The sequence below is a fragment of the Clarias gariepinus genome, chromosome 3 (assembly GCF_024256425.1).
Source record: "Clarias gariepinus isolate MV-2021 ecotype Netherlands chromosome 3, CGAR_prim_01v2, whole genome shotgun sequence".
In the NCBI taxonomy this organism is placed as follows: domain Eukaryota; kingdom Metazoa; phylum Chordata; class Actinopteri; order Siluriformes; family Clariidae; genus Clarias; species Clarias gariepinus.
Window position 1 is genome coordinate 30,868,958 of NC_071102.1, and position 23,105 is coordinate 30,892,062.

General features: G+C 38.4%; 1 protein-coding gene across 10 annotated transcripts in view; it reads left to right on the forward strand.

The window, feature by feature from the left end:
- ptk2aa (protein tyrosine kinase 2aa) overlaps positions 1–23,105 on the forward strand; it is a 105,666-nt gene that overhangs the window by 52,212 nt on the left and 30,349 nt on the right. For all 10 annotated transcript variants that reach the window (XM_053492122.1, XM_053492119.1, XM_053492116.1 and 7 more), the window contains 11 exons: positions 1,317–1,483; positions 9,145–9,232; positions 11,915–11,994; positions 12,100–12,162; positions 15,685–15,739; positions 19,577–19,717; positions 19,959–20,036; positions 20,629–20,736; positions 21,918–22,035; positions 22,713–22,743; positions 22,987–23,051. In XM_053492122.1, the coding sequence (XP_053348097.1) occupies positions 1,317–1,483; positions 9,145–9,232; positions 11,915–11,994; positions 12,100–12,162; positions 15,685–15,739; positions 19,577–19,717; positions 19,959–20,036; positions 20,629–20,736; positions 21,918–22,035; positions 22,713–22,743; positions 22,987–23,051 (994 nt within the window). The remainder of the gene's footprint in view (positions 1–1,316; positions 1,484–9,144; positions 9,233–11,914; positions 11,995–12,099; positions 12,163–15,684; positions 15,740–19,576; positions 19,718–19,958; positions 20,037–20,628; positions 20,737–21,917; positions 22,036–22,712; positions 22,744–22,986; positions 23,052–23,105) is intronic.

The window sequence follows — 23,105 nt, forward strand, 5'->3', positions numbered from 1 at the left end:
TCCCCGGTCTCAGCTTCAGCACGGGTGAGGTCATCTCATGTGATGTCACCCGTGTCTCGCTATGAGCTGGTGTGCTTCCAGTACGTTAAAGGAACAGCAGTGTTTTTCTTTTGTGTGTGTGTGTGTGTGTGTGTGTGTGTGTGTGTGTGTGTGTGTGTGTGTGTGTGTGTGCGCACACGCGAGTATGTTGCTTCTGTAGATAGATATTGAATTAAATATCCGTGATCAAGCACTTGCGTCTGTAAAAAAAAAAAAAAAAAAAAAAAAAATCACTTTAATTATATATATTACATTAAAAGGAATATAAACCACAGAAATAGACACTTATGGACATTAATCATCTGTTTACTCATGCACAGTTGCACATACCCCAGGACGCTGTAGACCGGACACACATGGACATTGCACATTTGCACATACATGCACGTTTGCACACTTCCTGGACATTTTCATTTATTTTCATTTTTATTTGCATTTAAATTTGCTATTTTGTCTTAAACAGGTAAGTTTTTTAATTTTTTGTTTATATTTTCTTCTGTTTTCTTATGTTTCAACTAAATTTACTCTTATTTTATTCCACTATTTATTTCTTGTTGATTGTTTTTAAATTTTTAAGGTCACCGGCAGTCGTATAAGCCTTTCACTGCATATCGTCGTACTGTGTATGACTGTGTATGTGACAAATGAAATTTGAATTTGGTTTGAATTTGAAATGCAACTACAAAAGGATAAAAAGCATTTATAGTCCTTTAATAAATGAAAAAAAATTATGAGAGTGACACTTATGTCGTATAACTGTATATGAATTAAACATGCCTTTATGTTCTTTAAATACAACACTAACCATTTGGTACTGCATGTCAACACCTTTATAGAAATGTACAGTACATGCCACACTCATTTGACTTAATCACACACAGATTTTTTTTTTTTTTTTTATAAATGAAATTAAAAAAACAATAAAAAGGAGAATTTGGGGGAAAAACTCAATTAAAAACACTGGACTATGAACTCATATTTCTAGTGTATTCCATTCTTTATAATGTACTGTATAAAGTTGTACAGTATGTAAATGAATCCAAACCAACACTTTTTTTTTTTTTTTTAATGCAGCTATTCATCTTTTTCTTATGAAGTCAGAACGGCATCATTATGATAGCTATCACTCGGTGCTGTCAGTGCACAGATGTTGGTCCTATGTTGTTGTGCACATGCTTTATCCATTTCCTTATTTATATTTACTTGTATTCAGTATATGTTAGCACTATTTAAACTGGTAGTATTAACTTTTTGTTGTTGTTGTTGTTGCTTTACAGGGGATCATACAGAAGATCCTAGACATCCACAAGGTGAAATGTGTCTCATGCTTCGGTCTTCGTCTGAGCCATGTCCAATCGGGCGAGGTCCACTGGCTCCACCCAGACATGGGCGTGTCCCACGTCAGGGAGAAATATGAGCAGAACCGATCACAGGACGAGTGGAGGTAAGCCACATGCACATGTCTCTCGTTCGCTATGACATCCGGCGCCACCTGCCAGGAAACAAATTCTACGCTGGGTCATTTGTTTTGGAAATGCCACATTTGAATAGGGTTTAGAATTACTGCTTTCATGTGCGATGTCCTGGATACTCGTAACATGTTTTGGACAAGACAAGCATGTGTGTTTTTGTGGTGTTACTTTGTTGAAATTAAAACTCTTGTAAAGCAAAAAACATTTTAATAAAATTATACTTGATAAATTTTATTTGATCAGTACGTCACTTTTTTTCACTTCTTCAAGATCGATTCTCCTTCTTTTATCTACACAGTATTTTAGTTTTAGCTAAAATAGACTTAAATATGGAATTAAAACCAGTAGCCATATTTATTAGATGTCTATCCAGCTATTAAATATGTCTACTGGTTTTAACTAGGGTTACAAATCGTACACATTTATCTTAGGTAATTTTTAAGAACATTAACAATTAATGATCATTAATAATTAATGTAAAACCAGACACACTTTTCACCCTCAATTTAAGTTTTATTTTCAAAAGTTTTAGTAGCACAATTGGATGTTTCTCATATAAAGAGCTATTAGTGGTGGCTGCCACAGTATCCTCCACTTATTATTATTATTATTAATATTATTAATAGTGTTTATCATCATTTTACTCAGTGAAGAATTAAATAATAATAAAGTCTTAATTAATTGGTTGCAGGGCATATATTCACTCAACCACTCTTTCTCCTTCACACAAAAGCACAGATCCATCCGTGAATAGCCTGTGCCTCTCCATGCACACACATCGAAACACTCATAAAACGCTGGCAAACATGCAACTGCTCATGCTATTAAACGGTCAGGTTACCGGAAGCGTTTCAGAACAACAGCGTTCGTGATGAAGTACTCCGTGAAAAATAAGGATGACAGAAGCGAAAGTGGATTGTAAGCAGATTACTCGGTCTGGTTTGCACAAAAGAAATTATTGACTCTTCCAGTAAGTTCTTAGCAAACATGTGAGGAGCCTGGCTAGTAAGGATAGCCGTTAAATTGCGCTAACTGTAGATGATCCTCGCGGCTTATTATCCTGTAAGTGGCTGGATTGTCCAGTGCAGTGTGTGGACATGCTGTACACACACACATCTGATTGAAAGCATGCATGCCTTTTGATCCTTATAGTTTTGCTGTGTGTTTCATGTACAAGACGCCACATTGCGAACGTCATTGCACTGAAAGCGGAGGAGCTGCACAACTAAATGCCATAAATTTATTTCTAAGCTAAACAAAGTTAAAGCAAAAATGTTCATCATAGGCAATTCCTCAGTAAGAACATGACACAGCCACAGTAGATCTAACAGTAGAGAACTGTTAAAGAGAAATAACCTAAGCATGTTTGATAACTAGACAGAGGTTAGAATAATATCTAAATATGAATCTCTAAATCTGTTGCGTCAGGTATTGCTGATTCTGTAGATCAAGTTTTATGTGAAAAATTAACGTGAACATTTTGGAACATACCAGGAGCACGCTTTTCATAAGCATTCCACAGACACTATGATCATGTGTCTCGGTCAGCCACCATTTTGAAACATGTATTGTTGGTCTTTCGTCTGCTCCTGGCAAAGGGGTCGCCACAGCTGACCATCCGGTCTGCACATACAACCTTGGCAAAGGTTTTTATCCGAACTTGGGACCGGCAGCGCATCCTGGGGTTTGGTCACTGGCTGGGAATCGAATATGCCAGGCGAAACACCTACTACTGAGCCACTAGTGCCCTATGGCCTCACAACCGCTACAGGTGCTAAACTGGAAAGTTGATTTCCTCTCTGTTTAACCGTCTAATTCATGACCCCAATAACAGGGATGTTGGATTTAGTTAGAATGCTCAAATGGACAGTGGTTGATTACCTGTAATCACAATCGTTTTCCTCCGCTGGTGTGGAAATGTGACGATAGACGAATTGTAGTATGCTGGATAAACAACTTTGGTTGTTTTGGACACCATTTTCATTCTCAACCAGACGACTAGACTGAATTGTTTACTAAAATGTTGTATTGAGCTGTTGGGTTTATGCAGCGAGGGGATGTGGCTGACCTCACAGTGACGTGAAACACTCAGGCGTCTGTTGTTTTATATGGGTGGAAATAGTGTGTGTGAGTGTGTGTGTGCGTGTGTGTGTGTTTTTACTTTAAAATAAAGCAAAACAAAAGAAACAATGCAATATTGTGTGTGCGTGTGTGGGTGCACGTAAATCTATCCAACCCTCCCCTAAGATAAGTCTTTCCTCGTCGTCATGGAGACTTAGACGGCAGTTGTGGCACTGCAGCAGGCAGAGGTGTGTGTGTATGTGTGTGTGCACGCTTCCATTTTGAACGAGAGTATAGAGGTAGTTCCTGAGCAGTAGTCATTTGTGTGTATATATATATATATATTTTTTTTTATCTAATGGTCTCAAATGAAGTGTTGTGCAGGTCTGTTATATTGAACGTACAAATGGAGCATTGAGTGTAACTACGTGATTTGTTTTTACTGCACCTGCTGCAACAGCATTGCCATTGTAGTGCCCTGAATAGTGATCAGTACTTAAACTGTCACTGGACCAACTGGACGATGTGTCTGCTATTAGGTCATGGCGTACACGCAACATCTCACAGATGGCATTTTGTACATTGCTTCTCGCTCTAAACCACTTCAGACAATGTAGCGTTACTGCTGGCCGAACTGCACACATTCGGGCGCTGCTAGCCAGCTGTACCGTCTATTCACCCGCCTCAAATCGGCTATAACACGCTTTGTTAGCTTCACCGTACCTCAGAGACTTGGGAGCTTTAAAGAAACAAGAAGAAGGTCGCCCTGCTCTTTTAATCATCAGCTGTTTCATTTCCAATGCCATTTACAACTTGGCTTTGTCTTCAAGGACTTTGTTTGAAAGTGCACACTTTTACTGTGCTGTTAAAGCAGATGAGGTGCAGTCCAGTGATCATGAAGGCCATTGTTACCACTGTGCAAGTCCAAGCACGAGTCTGTGAACTGAATCGGAGATCACCGTTAAAAGGAATCTTTAAATGGTTAGTGATGTCATTTATACGAGAAAAGCAGGTTGTAGTTAAGCCGTTGGAAAAATTTTGTCTTTTTTCTCTAAACCGATGTCGTATCCTAGCTTTTGTTCCATCTGTTCATAGGTAATAGGAACAAATAAATACTTTTTTTCCAGAGGAAATGAAATAAAGGTAGCTCATCTTTTTCACTCTGCCATTTATTTTTTCATTATGCCGACTAAAACTGTGTTATCTGTCTGCGATTGACGAATATAACTTCAAGTTCCCATACATTTTCTTGTAAAAAACCACAGGTGTTCAAGTAACAGTAACAAGCCTGATGGCATTTCATTCAGGTTTCCAAAAACATCAGTACCAAATCAGTGTAGTAAATATCATGCTATTGATCAAATTTTAAAGTTTTACAGAGACAGTTAATGCCTGGGTGAGACCTGTTTGTTTGCATAAATCTAGTATGGGAATAATGGCGTCCCACAAGGTTCTTTTCTAAGTCCAGTTTTATTTTCGCTTTATGAAATCAATGCTTTACTTTGATGATAAACAACAACAATGTTGATACATCAGGATTCTGTCAGATTCAGCAGCACATTGCCACTCTATGAATCTCTGTATTAAAACATAAAAGTTTGGATGAGTAGAAACCTCTGTTAAAACAAAAATACTAAAGTTTCTCTACAATAAGGTAAGAAAAAATGTTAACACGTTTTTTTTTTTTTTTTTGCTAGTCAAAGCCTCAGGGGTGAGCTCAGCTATAAAGGATGAGTTGGAGCATTAAAAATAAAAAAAAAACACAGTCAGTGAATTACTGCTGACACACAGTGCTTGTTTGAGAAAACACACCCTTGGGGCAATAAGTGTTGCACTCTGACAGCTGTCTGAGCATGTCACCCAGGTGAGGTCACCCTCTAGCAGACTTCGGTTACATTCAGATGCAGGGGAGTCGTCCCTGCAGCACATCTGCACAGCCACACACGCTGCTCAGGTTTTCCGTAGGTGTTGATGGCCTCTTTGTCTTGTTTTGTGTGGTTAGGTGGAAGTGTGCAATCTTGGAGACTTATGGTATGATGTCATCGCTAAAGGACAATGTGCTTTGATCTTGAAGGAACGAGGGGCCTTTTTAGACCTCCCCGTTTCTAGCCCCATAGGCTTAAGTGCTGCAATGATGATAGTCCTGAAAATGGACTTTTTATGATGTCCTTACTTTATATAGGAGTCCAGGGATGATTACATCATCTTATGTCCTATCTGGTTACGACCTCAGTTCCGTTGTGGTATTAAAGTGTTACCATAGTAACCCATTTGATTATTTCTCTTATACCACAACAGTTTGCCAAATATTACATTTTGAAAATGAAAACTGGGTACATCAAACATTTTATTCATTTATAGTTAAATTTAATATTGTGGAACAACCACATATCATTTTCATCCCCAAATGTTTGTTTCTTTGGATTCTCTTGAGGCTCATAAGACATTAAAAGTAGTTTGTCATGCTGCTGAGAGAGAACACACATATACTCTGCCCTGAAGATTTTCCCAAGGCAGGGGAAAAAAAACAACAAAAGTGGTGATGTTAATGGTAAATAAACATTTCCTAAGAGTTTACATTTTTCTTCATTGATTAACGCCTTTTTTAGGGTGCTTACACACTAGGAAGTCGGGCACAGATCCAAGTACACTTGACCCCAGTATCCGGTACATTTGAGTAAATGTGAACAGTCTGTACTGTGCACAAGCACATATATACAACATATTGGAATAAAGTCAAGTATATAAGTGCATAGAAGGCGAACTATAGGATTTAAATGCGCCGTGGTAAAAAACATTTAATAGCATGATCAGAGTTTATGCACTGACAGGGGTGTCAATATAATCTATTCACAAATGTGTAATGATTCGCCATTGAAAGCTTCTAGCTCCCGAAGTATCAGGATAATATCATATCTCGTGCTCCCTAGTGACTCCCATCCCTACTCACCACATACGGTAATATATGTTGATAGAATGGAATTACATCAACCCTTTTGCAGTGGGTGTTTTCCTATAACAAATTAAACTGATGATTTTATACTGGAAAAGTGCCAAGTAGTCCTACTTTGGATTGAGAAAAAATCATTTGGGCAGCAAGAAATATGAAGAGTCAGATAGTAATTGCATGTTGGCACTCACTTTTTTTCTAATCGCATGTACAGCAATAATTGTCTGTTCGAGTTGTACGTTCTCACTGCATCAGCAGCAGTAGAGTCATTCATCATGGCAGAGACTAGGGATCTGATCAGAGTAACGGGGGGGAATGGAGTGCTGAGAGGATTGTGTAAAGCTGCAGCGAACACCGGATTGGAAAGAAGCAGGACCGGGAGCACCAGAGTGGACTTATCACCAAGCCTTCTGCCAAAGAAGGATCAATCCTAATGAATTACACTGCTAAAGAAATGAGGCAAAACCCATACACCCATGCACAAGCTTTCATTACATACACTCTGACTTAGTCACTCTTGCATGCACGCACACTCACACACACGCACACACAGGTTAGGTAAACTGAGCCAAATCTTCTCTTGTCCGTTTCCTTTCTTTTGCTCTCTCACACACACACACACACACACACACACACACACACACACACACACACACACATAGAGACACACCCTTGTTGCCTTGACTGCTGCTGGTGTAGCTGGTGGTATCAGATTTTCCATTGTTATTGGACAGGTTGAGAATATTATATTCCAAACTAGCAGGTCGAAAGGTAACGCACAAAACCATTGATGTAAATGGTAAGTGAATGCGGATGCAGACTGCTGCCACCTCTTGGTATAATGAGTCATTTCCTTTCGTACAGACGTGAAAATGCATGTACAGTATCCAGCCTGCAACCAAAATAAATACTCCCTTTAAATTGGAGTTCCCACTTCCTTATTTCTAGGAAATAAAGTCGTTAAATCGGCTCAGCCATGTCGAGCATTAAAAGTAAAGAAAGTACCATTTAAGTTTATATTATGATGTATATACTACTATATGGCATAAATAGATAAACCGTGCTTCAACAGAAATGACTCCGGAAAAAAAATTAATACAAATACTAATAAAATACTAAACTAATATTTTTTTTTAAAGCATGAGATGGACAGACTAGTGTAAATTGAGATATGCAACTAAATTATAGCACTTAAAAATGACAGCAGTGAAAAAAGTGAATTGTGCAATACTGAGGTCAATGCAGATTAGAGTACATGATGAGTAGATGAATATGATCGGGAACAGTCAGTCAGTGATGAAGGAGAGCTATGTCTGTAACCAAGGACGAGTAACGATTAGGGGACCATCACAACCTAGAATCCCAGTCACGTCCCCTGGCACCATAAAGGGGTGTTACAGCAGCGTATGGCCCCGGGAATGAAGGATTTCCTACGTGTGTGAGTAGAGCAGCTCTGTGATAGAAGAACATCACTGAACGCAAGTTAGTTCCCTGTTACATCTCTAATCACAATTAGCTGGAAAGTCGAATGCAGCAGTTGGCATGGTGAGGAGTAAACCAGAGTCCTTCCCACAACTCTTTTGTTTAGCCGTCCTCACAAGGGATTTTACAGGATGAAATGTAGTGATAAATTCAATGTATTGTCCTGGTGTGTCGGATACGAAGTGGGTAATTGAAAAAGAAATGGTTCACATTTTAGAATTCAAGGAAAAGCTATAAAAAAATATATCAAGTACCGAGCTTGGTATTGCAGTAAAGTGCACATGTAGCACTTATCAGAGAGCAGTGATGTGGTGCGGGTGTAAGGGGGATTATGGCCTGGGGAAAGAAGCTGTGCAGATGTCAGCTGGTGCACGACGACGACTTCTTTCGTATGAATAATCTTCAGTTTCTGCTGTGAAGGGGATTTCTAGGAGAGTGTTCCAGGAGGTGATGATTGTCACCTGGGTTTCGCACAATGCATTAAGAGACGAAGATGGATGATCAACTGCATCACAGGTTGCTGACCAGCAATTTTACTGCATCAACATGGATTCGGTGAATGCTCTTAACAAGCTTGTGCGCAACTCCGTTTAATGGCAACTTTTTTCATGTGTATTTTTCTTGTGGTTGTTTGTTTGTTTATTTATTTATTTATTTATTTCTCATGTAATAGTTTCTTTTCCCACTTGAGACATGATAAAGACTTCCATATGGCAACATCAGGTGTATATATAGTGATTTAATTATATACAGTACTCCTCCACATTGTTATTTCTGGCAGAGCATGGGGTCACAGGCTAGCCTGAGTCATGAGAAACCCAGAGGCTCCACTGCTGCACCATTAACGGTTGAGTTCAACAGCCGTAGCGGAAAAAGGTTCTTACGCGTATTTTCTGTGCAAGTAACTAACAATGCCTGTTAATGTCCACTCATGATTGTAAGAGATGCTGAGAGAATGTTTTATATAGCAGTATGATGAGGAGAGATGTTCAGCTTTAGGATGTGTGTTTGGATCCTTCTTTCTTCTGTATACGAAACAGCAGCCGGTTTGATGTTCCACTGTTTGATGCATGAAGTCCTCTCAGAACTCCCACACACTGCACCTTTTCACCATGCCTCCTCTCACTGTCCCTCTTTCAGGTATGAGCTGCGGATTCGCTACCTGCCAAAGGGCTTCCTGAATCAGTTTACCGACGACAAACCAACACTGAATTTCTTCTACCAGCAGGTGGGTCAGGAGGAGACCTTTCTAGTAGTAAGACGATGGGTTTAGCCGCGTAGTCGGTTTTCAATCTAAAACAGTTCAGCACATTTCCACTACAAACTATAAAGCAGTTCAAACGGTAAAGTGATTTGTTTCATCTCCAGGTCTGAGAGCCAGAACCAGTGTTTTGTAAGTGGTGGCATTTTGGGACCTGGCAACAAGACAAAATGCTTTTATCACTGACATAAAACAAAGATTAAGATATGACTATTCAGAATAAAAAGCTAAATATACAGTATATTTCATCTGCTAATCAAAAGATCTGTTATTTTAACCTCAAAACTTTACGGTTACCCGCGAAATCCGATTCAGGTTTACGTAGGTTTGGCAATTGTTGTACTAGTGAAAACTATGGATAGGAAAAAAATATATATATTTGTTTTATTTTCTTGTTTGTGTAGGCATAGTACGTTTAATAAAAAAAAAATATTGCAATGATTACTGCAGTAAAATAAATTAAGAAATTAAAGTTTTTTTTTCATAGCCATCAGAATGGACAGAATATGGTAAAAAGTAAGCTCAGGTGCTTTTTATATTTAATAGTTGCGAAAAAGGAAAAAAATTGCCCAGAATTAGGAAGCAAAATATTATATGGCAAAAATATAATTTTATTAATCTGATTAATGTTTAGCCTAGTGTTTTATTGTGATACATCATCCTATTCTATCCATCTATCTATCTACATGCACACACACAGACACACAGAGAGGTCCAATACACACTTTAACAGTCATGTTAGTCTTTTGATCCGCACACACCTTGGCACAGGTTTTACGCTGAATGCCCTTCCCGATGCAACCCTCCCATTTTATCCGGGTTTGGGATCGGCACTGCATCCACTGGCTGGGGTTTGAGTGTTGAATGGGAATTAAACCCAGGCCTTCTGCATGGTAGGCAAGAAACTTACCACTGAACTAGCAATGCACACCATTGCATGTTGACGTGTGTATCCATTTTTTGACATCCCTCTGTATATATGCATAAAGCTGCCTGAGAGAATCAGTTTCTAGTCACATCATGACTCCTTGAATTCCAACTCAAATTCAATCAAGAAGTCTCTGGAGATCCCCACTCCTGATGAAAACGTGGGCTGCTTGTCAAAAACAAGTACTTGCTCACACAGTCCCTAGAAAGAACATTAGCACTATGTGTGTGTGTAAGCGTGAGAGAGAGAGAGAGAGAGAGAGTCCTGCGGTTATATAGTGTAATAACCCAAGCCACCACTGCGAATGGTGCTGATCCACCATGAGTGTGGATTTATATGAAGAGATTTATGATTATGTGAAGGAACAGGCATGAAATGGACGGCTCCCTCTGACAGATGGAGGTGTGCGCCTCGGCCACAGGGTGTGTGTCAAATCGATTTATAACCCCGCTTAGAATGAATTTTTCATTCCCATTGGTCATCATGGATATGAGATTAGAGTTATTTGTGAGGGGAAAACCTCTGGCTTGGATTAATGCATTTCTTCTTATACGTTATTGTTCCTGGTGCAACTGTTTACACCGAGATTATTATGAAGGACAGTTCTCATAAACCGAAACATGGAGAAGGTAATTTCGCTGTTATGAAAGGAATCAGTGCATTGTCAGAGGTAAAGCTGGATTACAAGAGTTTGATGAGGGAATGACCGGTTTAGGCGATACTATATAAGTAACAACAGGAAATAACTTTAACTTTGCAGATCTTCCTAAAACATGGCTATTAAAGGGTACAATGTACAATCTGTCATGTTGTTAATCGAATCTATTCAACTTTGTTGTGGTAACAGTATCTCAGCTTTACATCAGGATGCATCACACTACCCTGGCGTTGATCTTTTTCCTACATCAGCTCACCGCCAAAGTTTTTAGGTGTGTCAGGCTATAAAGGTGATCCAGGCTATAATGGGAACAGCTCCAGGCTTTAAACTTGAGGCAGGACAAAGTTTCTCAAGCAACATGTGGAAGCAATGAATGAAAGATCAATAAAAGGATCATAACGAGGGGGGCTGACATGATTTCATCGGTTTCGTCTAGTGAACTCTGCAGAAACCAAATTCTGCTCATTACATCCGTCATATGAACGATAGAGGTTTGTTAGAGTTACATGTCCCTGGCAGTTCCACAGCAGGTGTGTCCAGGTTCATTAAACCATGCCTCTGACAGAGTAATGGTGATTATTACAGTAGGTGGGCTTTAATGGATGAGAGTTTAACATGCATCTCATTTTTAAGGCTGCAATCCGTAACATGTGCCTGGTCTTTTGTCTCAATTAGAGCGGCAAACATCTGCTCTTTTCAGTCTCAGTCCACACGGCCATGATTTACAATCTCTCTGTGTCCACCCTGTGACTCTGTTAGTCTTTATTATGGAATCTGGACGTTTATTACACAGCGTAAGCACAATGCAGATGTATGTGTCAGGGCCGGAGTTAGTGCTGATTAAGTGCTGATGAAAGGAATTGCTTGATTAATGAGAAACTGGTGAATTCTTTCAAGTGCATATGTTAGTCGTATAGATGTATTCAAGGTTCCAAAAAGGTTTAAAGAGATTGGTACAGCTTTGAGTTGCACAGTACTATGAGCTTAAAATGAGATACCAGGTTTTGTGCTTAATAAAGTCATGCGAAAAAGTCTCCCTCTCTCCCCCTCTGGCTTTTCTCAGGTGAAGAATGATTACATGTTAGAAATAGCTGATCAGGTCGACCAGGACATCGCGCTCAAGCTGGGGTGCCTCGAGATAAGGTCTGTTCCGCATCCGATTTCTCTTCAACTTCACATTCTGTATTAAATAATTACTGAACTGCATTACAAATTCATTCGGGTTCATTTGTCTCTCTGATCTTTTAGGAGATTTTACAGAGAAATGAGAGGAAATGCTTTGGACAAGAAATCCAACTACGAGCTGTTAGAGTGAGTACCATGATTTATTAAACACCGAACATCACAGAAGCTGTCAGAAACTCTGATATAACACTGATATATTTATGAGTCTTAAAAAGGTTGTCTAGAGTCCATCTTTTTGAAAAGAATCTAAAATTAACCTCCGAGATCACCGAGCGTTGACTTCTTTAAAGTATCCATAAGATGATCAGAGAGGTAGTAAGCAGCAGGGAGGACTGATTTAGGCTTATGATTTGTTGTTTATCCATATAGTAATTACCTAAGGTTTGTTGTGAAACATCCAGAACTGAGCTATGAAATTAGAAATTATTATTTATGGGAATGTTTAAATGAGTATTCGATTGTTAAATTTTTATGTAGTGAGTTGCTATTGGGCTGTAGTGGTTAGCACTGTGGCCTCGCACCTCCTGGGTCAAGGGTTCGATTCCCACCTCAGGTCTGTGTGCATGAAGTTTGCATGGTACTCATGGTACCTCCAGGTACTCATGTTCTCCCACAGTTCAAAGACATACATATTAAGTTAAATATAAATAAGTAAATTTTCCCTAGCGTGTGTGGGAGAGTGTACCCTGTTTCATGCCCTTAGACTCCTGAGATTGTCTCCTGGCCCCAACAACCCTGTACACAGGATAAGCGGTTTAGAAGATGAATGAAAAGGTTGCTACTGCAGACTTTAGAGTTAAAAAGCTCATTCTCATTAAAAAACTCACTCATTAAAAAGCTCACATTCTTTTCAAATCCCTAAACCTCAAATTTGTGTTAAAAAAATGAAACTCCTGTTACTGGTTAGAAGCTTTTTGATTTGAAAACGAATTATGTTTCCAACTCGCTATGGGAAATAATTTGATCCTGCGCCCAACACTGATCTATGAAGCATCTTTAAGGGTCATGCTGAGTCAGAGCTAACACTCATTTACATGATGATATTTACGCAACAGTACTAATGGATTCCGTACCAAAAGTAGAAACTCATAGAAAAAATTATAATAATAAAAAAGTGTGTGTGTGCGTATATATATACTGTATATGCACAGACATAGAAAACTGTACTGCTTTTCAGTAGTCACATGCAGAAGACCTACCGCATTGAATGTTAATGCTTTGCTCTTCCATTGCTTAAACTCTAATGAAAACCAAGGAGAGTGAGATTACTGTTCAAGAATTAAATGCTGAACCTTATTACTAAAGAGATCAAGTCATGTAAGAGCAATACAACGGTTTTGTTTTTCATAGTGTAACATTCTCTGCATGCCACTAATGAAAAGCACTACTATTTGTGTATTATATTTCATGCATTTTCACTGGTGTAATTACATTTCACTCTGGCGCAGCTTCTTCTCCATCCATACTGTAGCTACTGGGAGGATGCCATAAAAGTCGAAATAAAGTTCACGCTCCAATGCTTATCTGACCTGCTTATCTGAAGACTTTGTTTTCGCTTATTCCGTACAAAAAAATTAAATTATGTGCATATCGTATATTGAAGTATAGTGAATGTCTGTCTTATTTGTCCCGGCAAGACCTTTTGTGAGCCCAAGTGTTTGTGCAGTCCTGTACAGCGTTGATCCGATGCTGGCTGGAGAGCGTTTTTATTTATAGAGGGGAGGATGATTAATGAGGGAGGATGGCGATTTATTTCTGGCACGTTCATGGTGACTGTGACTGTGACAGCTAGCGTATTGATTACACTCCGGGACAAAATAATGTGCTCGTGCTCAGAAATCCTGAAGGGCAGACCACCTAAATAGTCACCTTTCTAATGCTGTTTACCAATTAGCCGCTGGCATCCGGACCCACTCAGCGCCAAAGCCTAGTAATTAGGGAAAGGATCTGTTTTCCACCGGTGCTAATGATGGTGCCGCTGATTCCCAGGCTTGTTTTATTGCATCCAGTGTTGTGTTTACTTGTTAGTCCATGTATGACATTGAGATCCACATACTCTTCGCACAGACACAATGCAGCTACACCCTGAGGGAAGAAGTGTCCAAGGCGTCAACATCCAGTCACTATGCCGGGCTTAATCAAGTCAAGAATAGATGTGACACTGTGAGGCCCGGAGGAAGATGTGTGTAGCATCTGGGCTGTGAATATGTAGAGCTGCGAGTTGTGCGTCAAACATATGACCATGAAACTCCACATAGATAAAATTGGTTTAATTGGTTTAAAAAGACTTGTGTCGTGAATAGCGAGCATGCTTATAATCTGTTGTGTGTAATTATGATTAGAAATTGGAAAGATTCAGAAACTGATTGGAGTTTATGACAAGGATGAAATCGTTCATGATTGAATGTTTATTGTAGCTTTATAAAATGTAGCAAGAAGCATTATAGACTTGAAAAATCCACCAAATACATTGTAGATGGTTTGCATAGCATTTTGTGCAACAGGACCATAGCAAGTCGTGAGCATTCTGGTGAAAGTTGAAATATAAGCTGCAAATGTAAATAACACCAAATAATAAAAGTATTGAAGCCATGAAATTAATTATAATATTCTGATTATTGTGTAAAAAGCCAAATAACGTTATAGGTTATAGGTTCCCGATCACAAAATAAGTGTGTCCAATAAACAACACTGCTGACAGTCCGCCCAGAGTCAGACATTCCAACACACACACACACACACACACACACACACACACACAGCTCTTGTCCTCACGTGTCCCCGATTCACATGCAGCAATGTCACTTCCAGGTCAATAGGTTCAGTGGCATATGAACTCAGCAGCCTGCTGGCTTGTTGGAGGCGGGGAACATCCTATCCCAAACCAGCTGTACTCTGAGTGACAGATTTAAGACATTTAAGAAAGCATTGGACAGGCGAGAGGCAGGAGTACGGTCCTAGATGGGGTTTCCTCTTTTTTATTGATCTGAAAAGCTGATTAATTTCATTTAGATTTTTGTATCTGTAATGATGACGGAACTGGATCGTGTTTGGTTTGGCGTTTATCAGAACTTTCAATATGGTGAATAATGACAGGCCTCATGTACAGTACAGCTCATGAATAGCACTGTATTAACACAATATTATAGGGTTCCCTGCCGAACCGTGTTAAGCGAGGCAGTTTGTACTGATTTATTTATTTATTTATTTTTATTCAAGATTACACAATAAGATGATTTGACACAAAAGAAGTCGGCACTTTTGGACATAAATCATTCCAAACCCTGACTGTGGTATTCAAGGTTTTAATAGTGCAAAAATGTTGCTTTGAACAGGGGAAAAGAAAGTGCGCATTAGAAATCCAGGGTGTTTTATAAGTGAAATGTGTTTTAAAAAAATATAATGAACTGCACAAAAACTATTTAAATACTTGGCGCCATACAGTATATCTATCCTGAACTCAAGTATAAACTGGTGAAAAAGCTACAGCCTAATGAGCGTCTTCCTCCGTAACATACAGACGGATGTCTCCTTTCAGGACGTTAGAAGATTTCTGACCGAACCCTTTTCTGCGAGGTAGACATTTTGGATATGTGTATTTTTTACAGAGTGTGTTCTAAACTGGTTTGCTTTTTGTTTGTTTTCCAGAAAAGATGTCGGTCTCCGGCGGTTCTTCCCTAAGAGTCTGCTGGACTCAGTCAAGGTGAGTTCAGCAAGTGTGCACAGAGCGGCGCACGCATTATGATGGACTTTTAATTCAACTGAAACAAAGTTTAATGTTTTCCAGCTTCCTCGTACACCATATTGGACTCATGTAGCGCTCAGTAGTTGGCTTTTATGATCGAGTGCGGTTGATTTCCCTGCATGTGATGAGAACAGATCATGAAGCTTATGCAACTGGGACACAGTAAGGGCTTGTAGCAGTCAGGGGTTTAGCAAAACAAGCTTTATTTATTCCCTTAAACATGCAGTTTCCTAATCAGAGATAACATAATTTACATCCCATTACAATCTTATAGGCAGTATAAATAATATTAGTGTATCAGTGTAGAAATTCAGCTTAACATTTGTGTTTGGACCTAATTTTATTTCCCCTAAAATATGTAGTTATGTAATCATATCAGCATTCGAGCTTATTGTGCAAATTCTGGACCGCTGGAAATGTATTTTATTTTACATAAACATATTCTTTAAGAAGGGTTTTATACGTTGAAGCTCATCTACTGTACTTTTTAACTGTTATTCGGCATGTAAGGCCTGTGCTGGGCTGTTATCACCACTAATGTTTGTGTGTGTGTAGAGCAAGATCGATCTGTGGCACACGTGAAGGCGTAGCAAACAGCAGCGCTATAAAGTGCCCAGTGTGCTCCATGACCCTGCAAAACATCCATGAACAGATGCTCAGTATAGAGAGGGGGGTGTCCCCTGACCCCTGAGGTCATTATTATCCTGTGTGTATGTGTGTCTGTGTGTGTGTGTGCACGCACAATATGGTGTTCTTTTACCATGTACCCCCAACCCAGAGACTGCCGGATATAAATATAACACACTTCCCTACATTGGACTGTGTACCAAAGTATTGGCACCCATACCCAGTCATTCTTTGCTGTTAATGGATCAGATTTTTTTGTATTTAAAGAAAAAAAAAAGAGGAGATATTTCTCTAATGAGATGTTTTGGATCTTGGAAGGTGAAACATTTTCCAACATGCTGTATCGACACAGCAAAGGTTCATCTTATTGCACACGGAGCTAAACTGCACCCATGGCCATCTGTCAAGTAATAAAGTCCAGACACTACACTCAATAGTGAGTATAATTAAATTAAGCATGGAAGAAATGATTGAGCACTCAGATGTGAGATTTGAATAATCAGCACTGTTCGCCCCATACCGTCTCTAACTAATACAGAGACATCTGGTGAGACGGATACAGTCTCTTAAAATCAGTGGTTAATTTTGGATTGATTTCTGTAAGCACTGTGAATTTAATGAACAAGCGCAGATGAAGGGGACTCCAGGAGGAGCTTTTTTTTTCTTTTTTTTTTTTCTGGCTGCAGCTTTATTCGGGTCTCTGTTCTTTGACTAAACTTTTCCCATGATTCCTCGGTTGATGCATGGAGAGATACACAACTGTTTCTTGTCAGGAAAGGGTGGTTTATACACTCTTACACACTGCTCACATGTTCCAGCCTGTTTAAGGTGATTTGTTTTTGTCTGTCTGCCCCTGGAATGCCTGTTTCCCCTCTCTCTGACCATGTTTAGTGAAAATATTCCTTATTGTGGGTTCTAAGATCATGGGTAGGATTCATTGTAAAAGTTGTTGGAGCACATATGATATATATAATTATCCAGTCATGTGAATAAAATATATATATATATATATACAGCATCATATTAATATATAAAAAATTATTTTATGCTTTTTATAAAAAAATATGATTGTGTGAGAAAGATCTGAGAAATATGAAAAGATCTCATGTACACTTAGTTGTGATCAGAATTTTTCATCAAGAAGAAGAGTCATTAAGAACATGCATGTCATGGCAATATTGGGCTTGCAGATACTTTAAAAAACCTTTTTTTTTTAAATATAGTTTTCTGGGGGGAAATGATTGTATAGCACTCATCCTTAATAGAAGAACGCACAAGGTTTAAGTCATTTTAGATTTTCTGTAATCAACCCATGGTCAAAAATGCATTTAGAGCACATCTAATATTTGGCTGATTGTCCCTTAGCAAGTTTCACCTTTTGCAGACATTTGGTAGCCAGAAGTCAGGGTGAAATATTGTAGGCATTTAACTACTGATTGGAAGGTCCCAGGTTCAAACCTCCAAACCAAGCCAAGTTGCCACGGTTGGGCTGTTGAGCAAAACCCTTAACCCTCAACTGCTGAGATGTAATGAGTCTACCAAATGGCATAAATGTAATGTCAATTTCACATTACAGTCTATACAAATATTATTGTAAATCAGCAAGCTTCTGTCAGAATTGGATATTTGATCCCACTTCTTGGCAGAATTAGTCGTATTCAGGTAAATTTGTTGATTTATTGGTACAGACCCAATTTTAGGCATCGTCCACACATTTTCTGCAGGTTTGAGTCTCTTAAAGCTAAACTTATCCTGCTTTATTCATTCCAAAATCAGCTTTGACGAGTGTTCAGGGTCATTGTCCTGTCAGAATAATTAGTTCAAGTTTCACCTGTGTATGCTGTAGACTTCTAAGGAAGTCTATTCTCTTCATGATGATGTAGAACTCGCTTGACTGTGGCAGCAGCTTCCAGTTCAAGGATCTTCTTCCAGACGTTTGCAAAATGCTGAGACATCCCAGTATCGTGTAATTGCGTACAGTTGTTCGAAACGATCTAGTATAAACCTACGTACATCCTCTTTGTCAGATCTGCACCGAGCACCTTGGACTCCAAGCACCACTTTATTAATATAAGTCGGGGTGTGTGTGTGTGTGCGTGTGTGTGTGTGTGTGTGTGTGTGTGTGTGTGTGTGTGTGTATATATATATATATATATATATATTTATTTATTTATTTATTTATTTATATACTTATGTTGATATCCAAAAATAACAGTATCAATACGTATATATTTAATATTGCTTTGTTCCTCTATTCTATTATATGTCTTCATTATCATGAATCTTTCTATGGAATTGGCATTTTGTCCAATTTGATAATTTCGTTTATTATTTGAATTGTGTAATAGTTTAAACCTAGTATTCCAAGGTTTTGACTTCTTGCATGTGACAATATCAGAACCACCTGAAAACTACCGTCTTCTACTTCTACATCAGTGAGAGCAACACAAAAAAGTTTCATCCAGCAGAAGAGACAATTCACTTAAAAAAAACACACAGACAGATACACACATGCATCTGGTAGCCGTTATGTTTTCTTTAGTGAAAAATAAAAAGAGAGAGAGAGAGAGAGCTGCTTATTATTAGGTAGCAGTTACACCAGATGTTTTCCCCACTGTTTTCTTACTATTGCATGACACACACATCTAGGGGAAGAATAGATATCTTGTTATTCACCGTTTCTTGTTAACAAAGCTGTAGATAAGGTTGTTATCTGCAGGTAGTGCAGTATTGGCGTGCAGTGATATGATATAAGAATGGTTATTAGATTATGATTACAGATTTGATCGCACATATACATGGGCATTTCAGAGCACCTCTGTTAGATGCCAAGGTGTTCTCACTTTTTTTTTTGTGGACAGACAGCATGTTATCCTCATTTTTACAGCTAAAGGAGATCACGACTATGATTATGATTAATTGTTATTTTCATATCATATTATTATAATCATAATATAATCATATTATTCCAATTAAAGGAATACTTCAATATTCATTTATAAACACTGGATACTTTGGTTTCGTGGTCATGTGCACGCAACATTTTTATAGTTTTACTGTTCATACAGCTAGGTGACAAGTCGTCTTCCTGGCAGTTGCGAAGAACCCGAATGAGTCACGCTGCATTGCAACCACTTATCTTTACCCCCTCCTCCATGTCCACTGCAGGCTAAAACCTTGAGGAAACAGATCCAGCAGACGTTTAAGCAGTTCGCCAGCCTGAACGATGAACAGAGCATCCTTAAGTTCTTTGAGATCCTCGCACCAGTGTACAGATTCGACAAGGAGTGCTTTAAATGTGCTCTTGGGGTAGGTGGTGTGTGTGCACTGTAGGTGTGGGAATTTGGCTGAAATGTTTCAGAGGCTTTGATTCTCTCTCTGTAAGAAGTCCTCTGCTGCCCCCTGTTGGCTATGAAAGTATTATCCTTTTGATTATAAAAAGCAACCTAAACATAATGTTAAATAATTAATACATTGTAGGTATTGAATAAATAGTAAGTAGTTAAAACTATATTAATGCTAAATTATTGTTTGTTTGTGTGTGTCTCAGTCGGGCTGGGTTATCTCTGTGGAGCTGGCCATCGGTCCTGAGGAAGGCATCAGCTACCTGACAGACAAGGGCTCAACAGTAAGCAGAATTCTCACCTACACAGACCTTTATAGCCTTGAGAGGACTATAAGGAATGTATTTACAGATTCTAAAAGAAATCGAATGCAGTATGCAGCAAAACAGAAAAGAGGCTCTACATACAGTACGTTCATACAATAGGAAAAATCTGTGCTTATGGCTTTAAGATTATGATATTTGAATATAAATATGCTGTTCTTATTCACGTTAACTTCCCATCTTGTTTTTCCACACGTGTCTTCAGAGATTCACCACACTAAGTGTACACCGGGTATTTCATACAACTGTAAGAACATGTGCCATTTGCCATGTATTGGACATCAGATGTACTTTTTTCAGGCTGATTCGCCATTTTTCATTTTTGGGGGGTATTTGTGAACTAGGCATCACTGATCTAATTTTCTTATCTTTTTAACTAATGGTCTAATCTCAGTGGATAGGATTGCGAAATTCTAAGATTGTATATCCACACGGTTAGGAACATCTGGACCAGACTGGACATAGAATCAAACTTTTGTCGGCCATTCTATGAGCAATTAATGTTGGTAGGTCTCGTCAGTTTTCTAAATGAGTTTGTGTTCTTTCCTTACAGCCAACACACTTGGCCAACTTCACTCAAGTGCAGAGCATCCACTACTCGTGCATGGAGGAGCGCGAGAGGAAGGGCATGCTGCAGCTGGATGTGGCCGGGGCTGCTGAGGTACGGCACAGGCTCTGAACATTAAAACACATGCATTTTCCTTTTAGGAGTAAAATACTAAAATAGGAGTTACGATGCAGTGCACCTTTCTAGATTTGTAATAAATAGCAGAGGGAAAAAAGGAACATTTATTTTTATTATACTTGAATAAGTCAACATCGACACATAATGATGTCATTAGGTTACTTCATTACATAAGCTATGAAATAAACAGATTTTTTTTTATTATGAATTATCAATAGTACTGGATCCCTTTAAGGGAAAATGAACAGTTTATGCTTGAAGCATTCAAACCAGTCACATTGCTTTTGTCCTAAAATAGGTTTTTAAACATTTAAACAAAGTTTAAATTCTTTTCTCATTTAAAAAAAATGATACTAATATTTGAACAGAAAATTATAATCGATTAAGGTTAGTCTTTTAATAAAGGATGGTGGTTCTGTGTTAATTGTTTTAATTGTTAGGTTTTTTTGGTCCATGTTTTTTTTTTCCCCCATAAAAACACATTTTCTTTTTTGATTGCTTTTATTTTCCTTTCCATCCTTCTCTCTCTCTCTTTCTGTCTGTCTCTCTTTTTTTCACTCCCTCCCCTCACAGATTCCACTGACCTCCATTCTTCCACTGATACACCAGATGAATGGATTCTTTCATTTCTTTCCTTTGGCTAAAAGCAGATATTGAGGGATTTTTATTCTAAAAGTCAATAACACATACACTCTCTGTGTTACATAAGTTGTCTCTGCTCCTGATAATCATTAAGTTTATAAAAGTAATATATCGTTTCTTTAAATCCCCTTTATCATCACAACCAGTTAATATTGTTATTATTAACGTGATTATATTATGTGCATTATATTTATTCATATATATTTATTGTTTTTCATTTTAAAATCCAAATATGGTTTTAAAAACAAGGATATAAAATACATGCATCCTTGCATCCTTGACCCTGCAGAACCGACTAAAGATTTTAGTGGTTACAGCGTAATTATTTGTGCGTGTGGGCGCAGTGTGTAGGGGTGTGTCTGTGGGTACAGACGGTCAGGGGTGGGTGTTACTGCAGCTGCAGCCGAGCAGCTCGTATAGTATAGTAGTATCTGCGTGACTGCTCCACACGGCTGGGCTGAACTGACAATGACTCATCTCTGTCTCTGTGTCCCTGTTCATCCCGTCTGATCCAGCCTCTCACCGTCACCACGCCGTCCTTCACCACCGCCGAGAACATGGCCGACCTGATCGACGGTTACTGTCGCTTGGTCACCAACGTCACCCAGTCGTTTATAGTCAGGCCACAGAAAGGTAAAACAACCTTCCTAATGCTACACAATGAAGCTGGTGTGTGATGAGATGCAGCCCAGATTTTGCTGCAGCTCCAGCCGGAGAGGACACTGAATAGAGACCGCATTGTGTGAACGAGAACATTCCAGAGTAATATGTTTAACTGCGCAGAAACGGAAAGTTTGAGCGATTTATTTATGATTTAACTTACTAAGCTATTGGAAATTGATCTGTATGAAAGTTATCACATTTCTGAAAATATTTTCAAGGTTGAATTTGTTGGCATAGATTTTATGCCACTAATGAAATTTGGTGGTTTTTTTTACTGACTTTTCTGTTTTAGTAAATTAATTTTAGATGAAACTTTTGCAGACTATTTCATACATATGAAATGTGTACATGTACCTTATATATGTAATATGTGTATCAATATATTTTTTTTAATGTGCTTTTCTTTGCATGACCGTTTTTAATAACATTTGTATATCTTGTATCTTACTGCTAATTTAATTATAGATCAGTGGATGGAGCAAATTACCAGTTGCAGTTAAAAAAAATATCAATTATATATATATATATATATATATATATATATATATATATATATATATATATATATGAAGCTGCTTGTGTCACAATCAATGTTGCAATGCTGAAATATATTAATGTAAGTTTTAATTTATTTTCTTGACCAACAGAGGGAGAGAGAGCACTTCCATCTATCCCAAAGTAAGTACAAACAGTTTGCATGTGTTTATTATTATTTTTATTTTTGAGCATTTTTTTCCATAAAAAAAACAATACAGTAAATAAAAACACGTTACTCATCCCCAGTTCATGGTTTACAATGTAAGATAAACTTTTAAAAATAATGTACTGTAAAATACAGCATGCAGTCAATTCTCATAACAATATACTGCAGAGTAAAGCTTGCAGAAGTGAGTATACTGATATACTGATGTTGCATTACAGGCTTGGAAACAGTGAGAAGCGGTTAGAAGCTGTTCGAGCAGGAGTCCGTGCTATCTCTGTATCAGGTGAGAACCCTTTTCAGCTCTAACCGCAGTTAATGTGAGTGCTTCAGGGTCCGT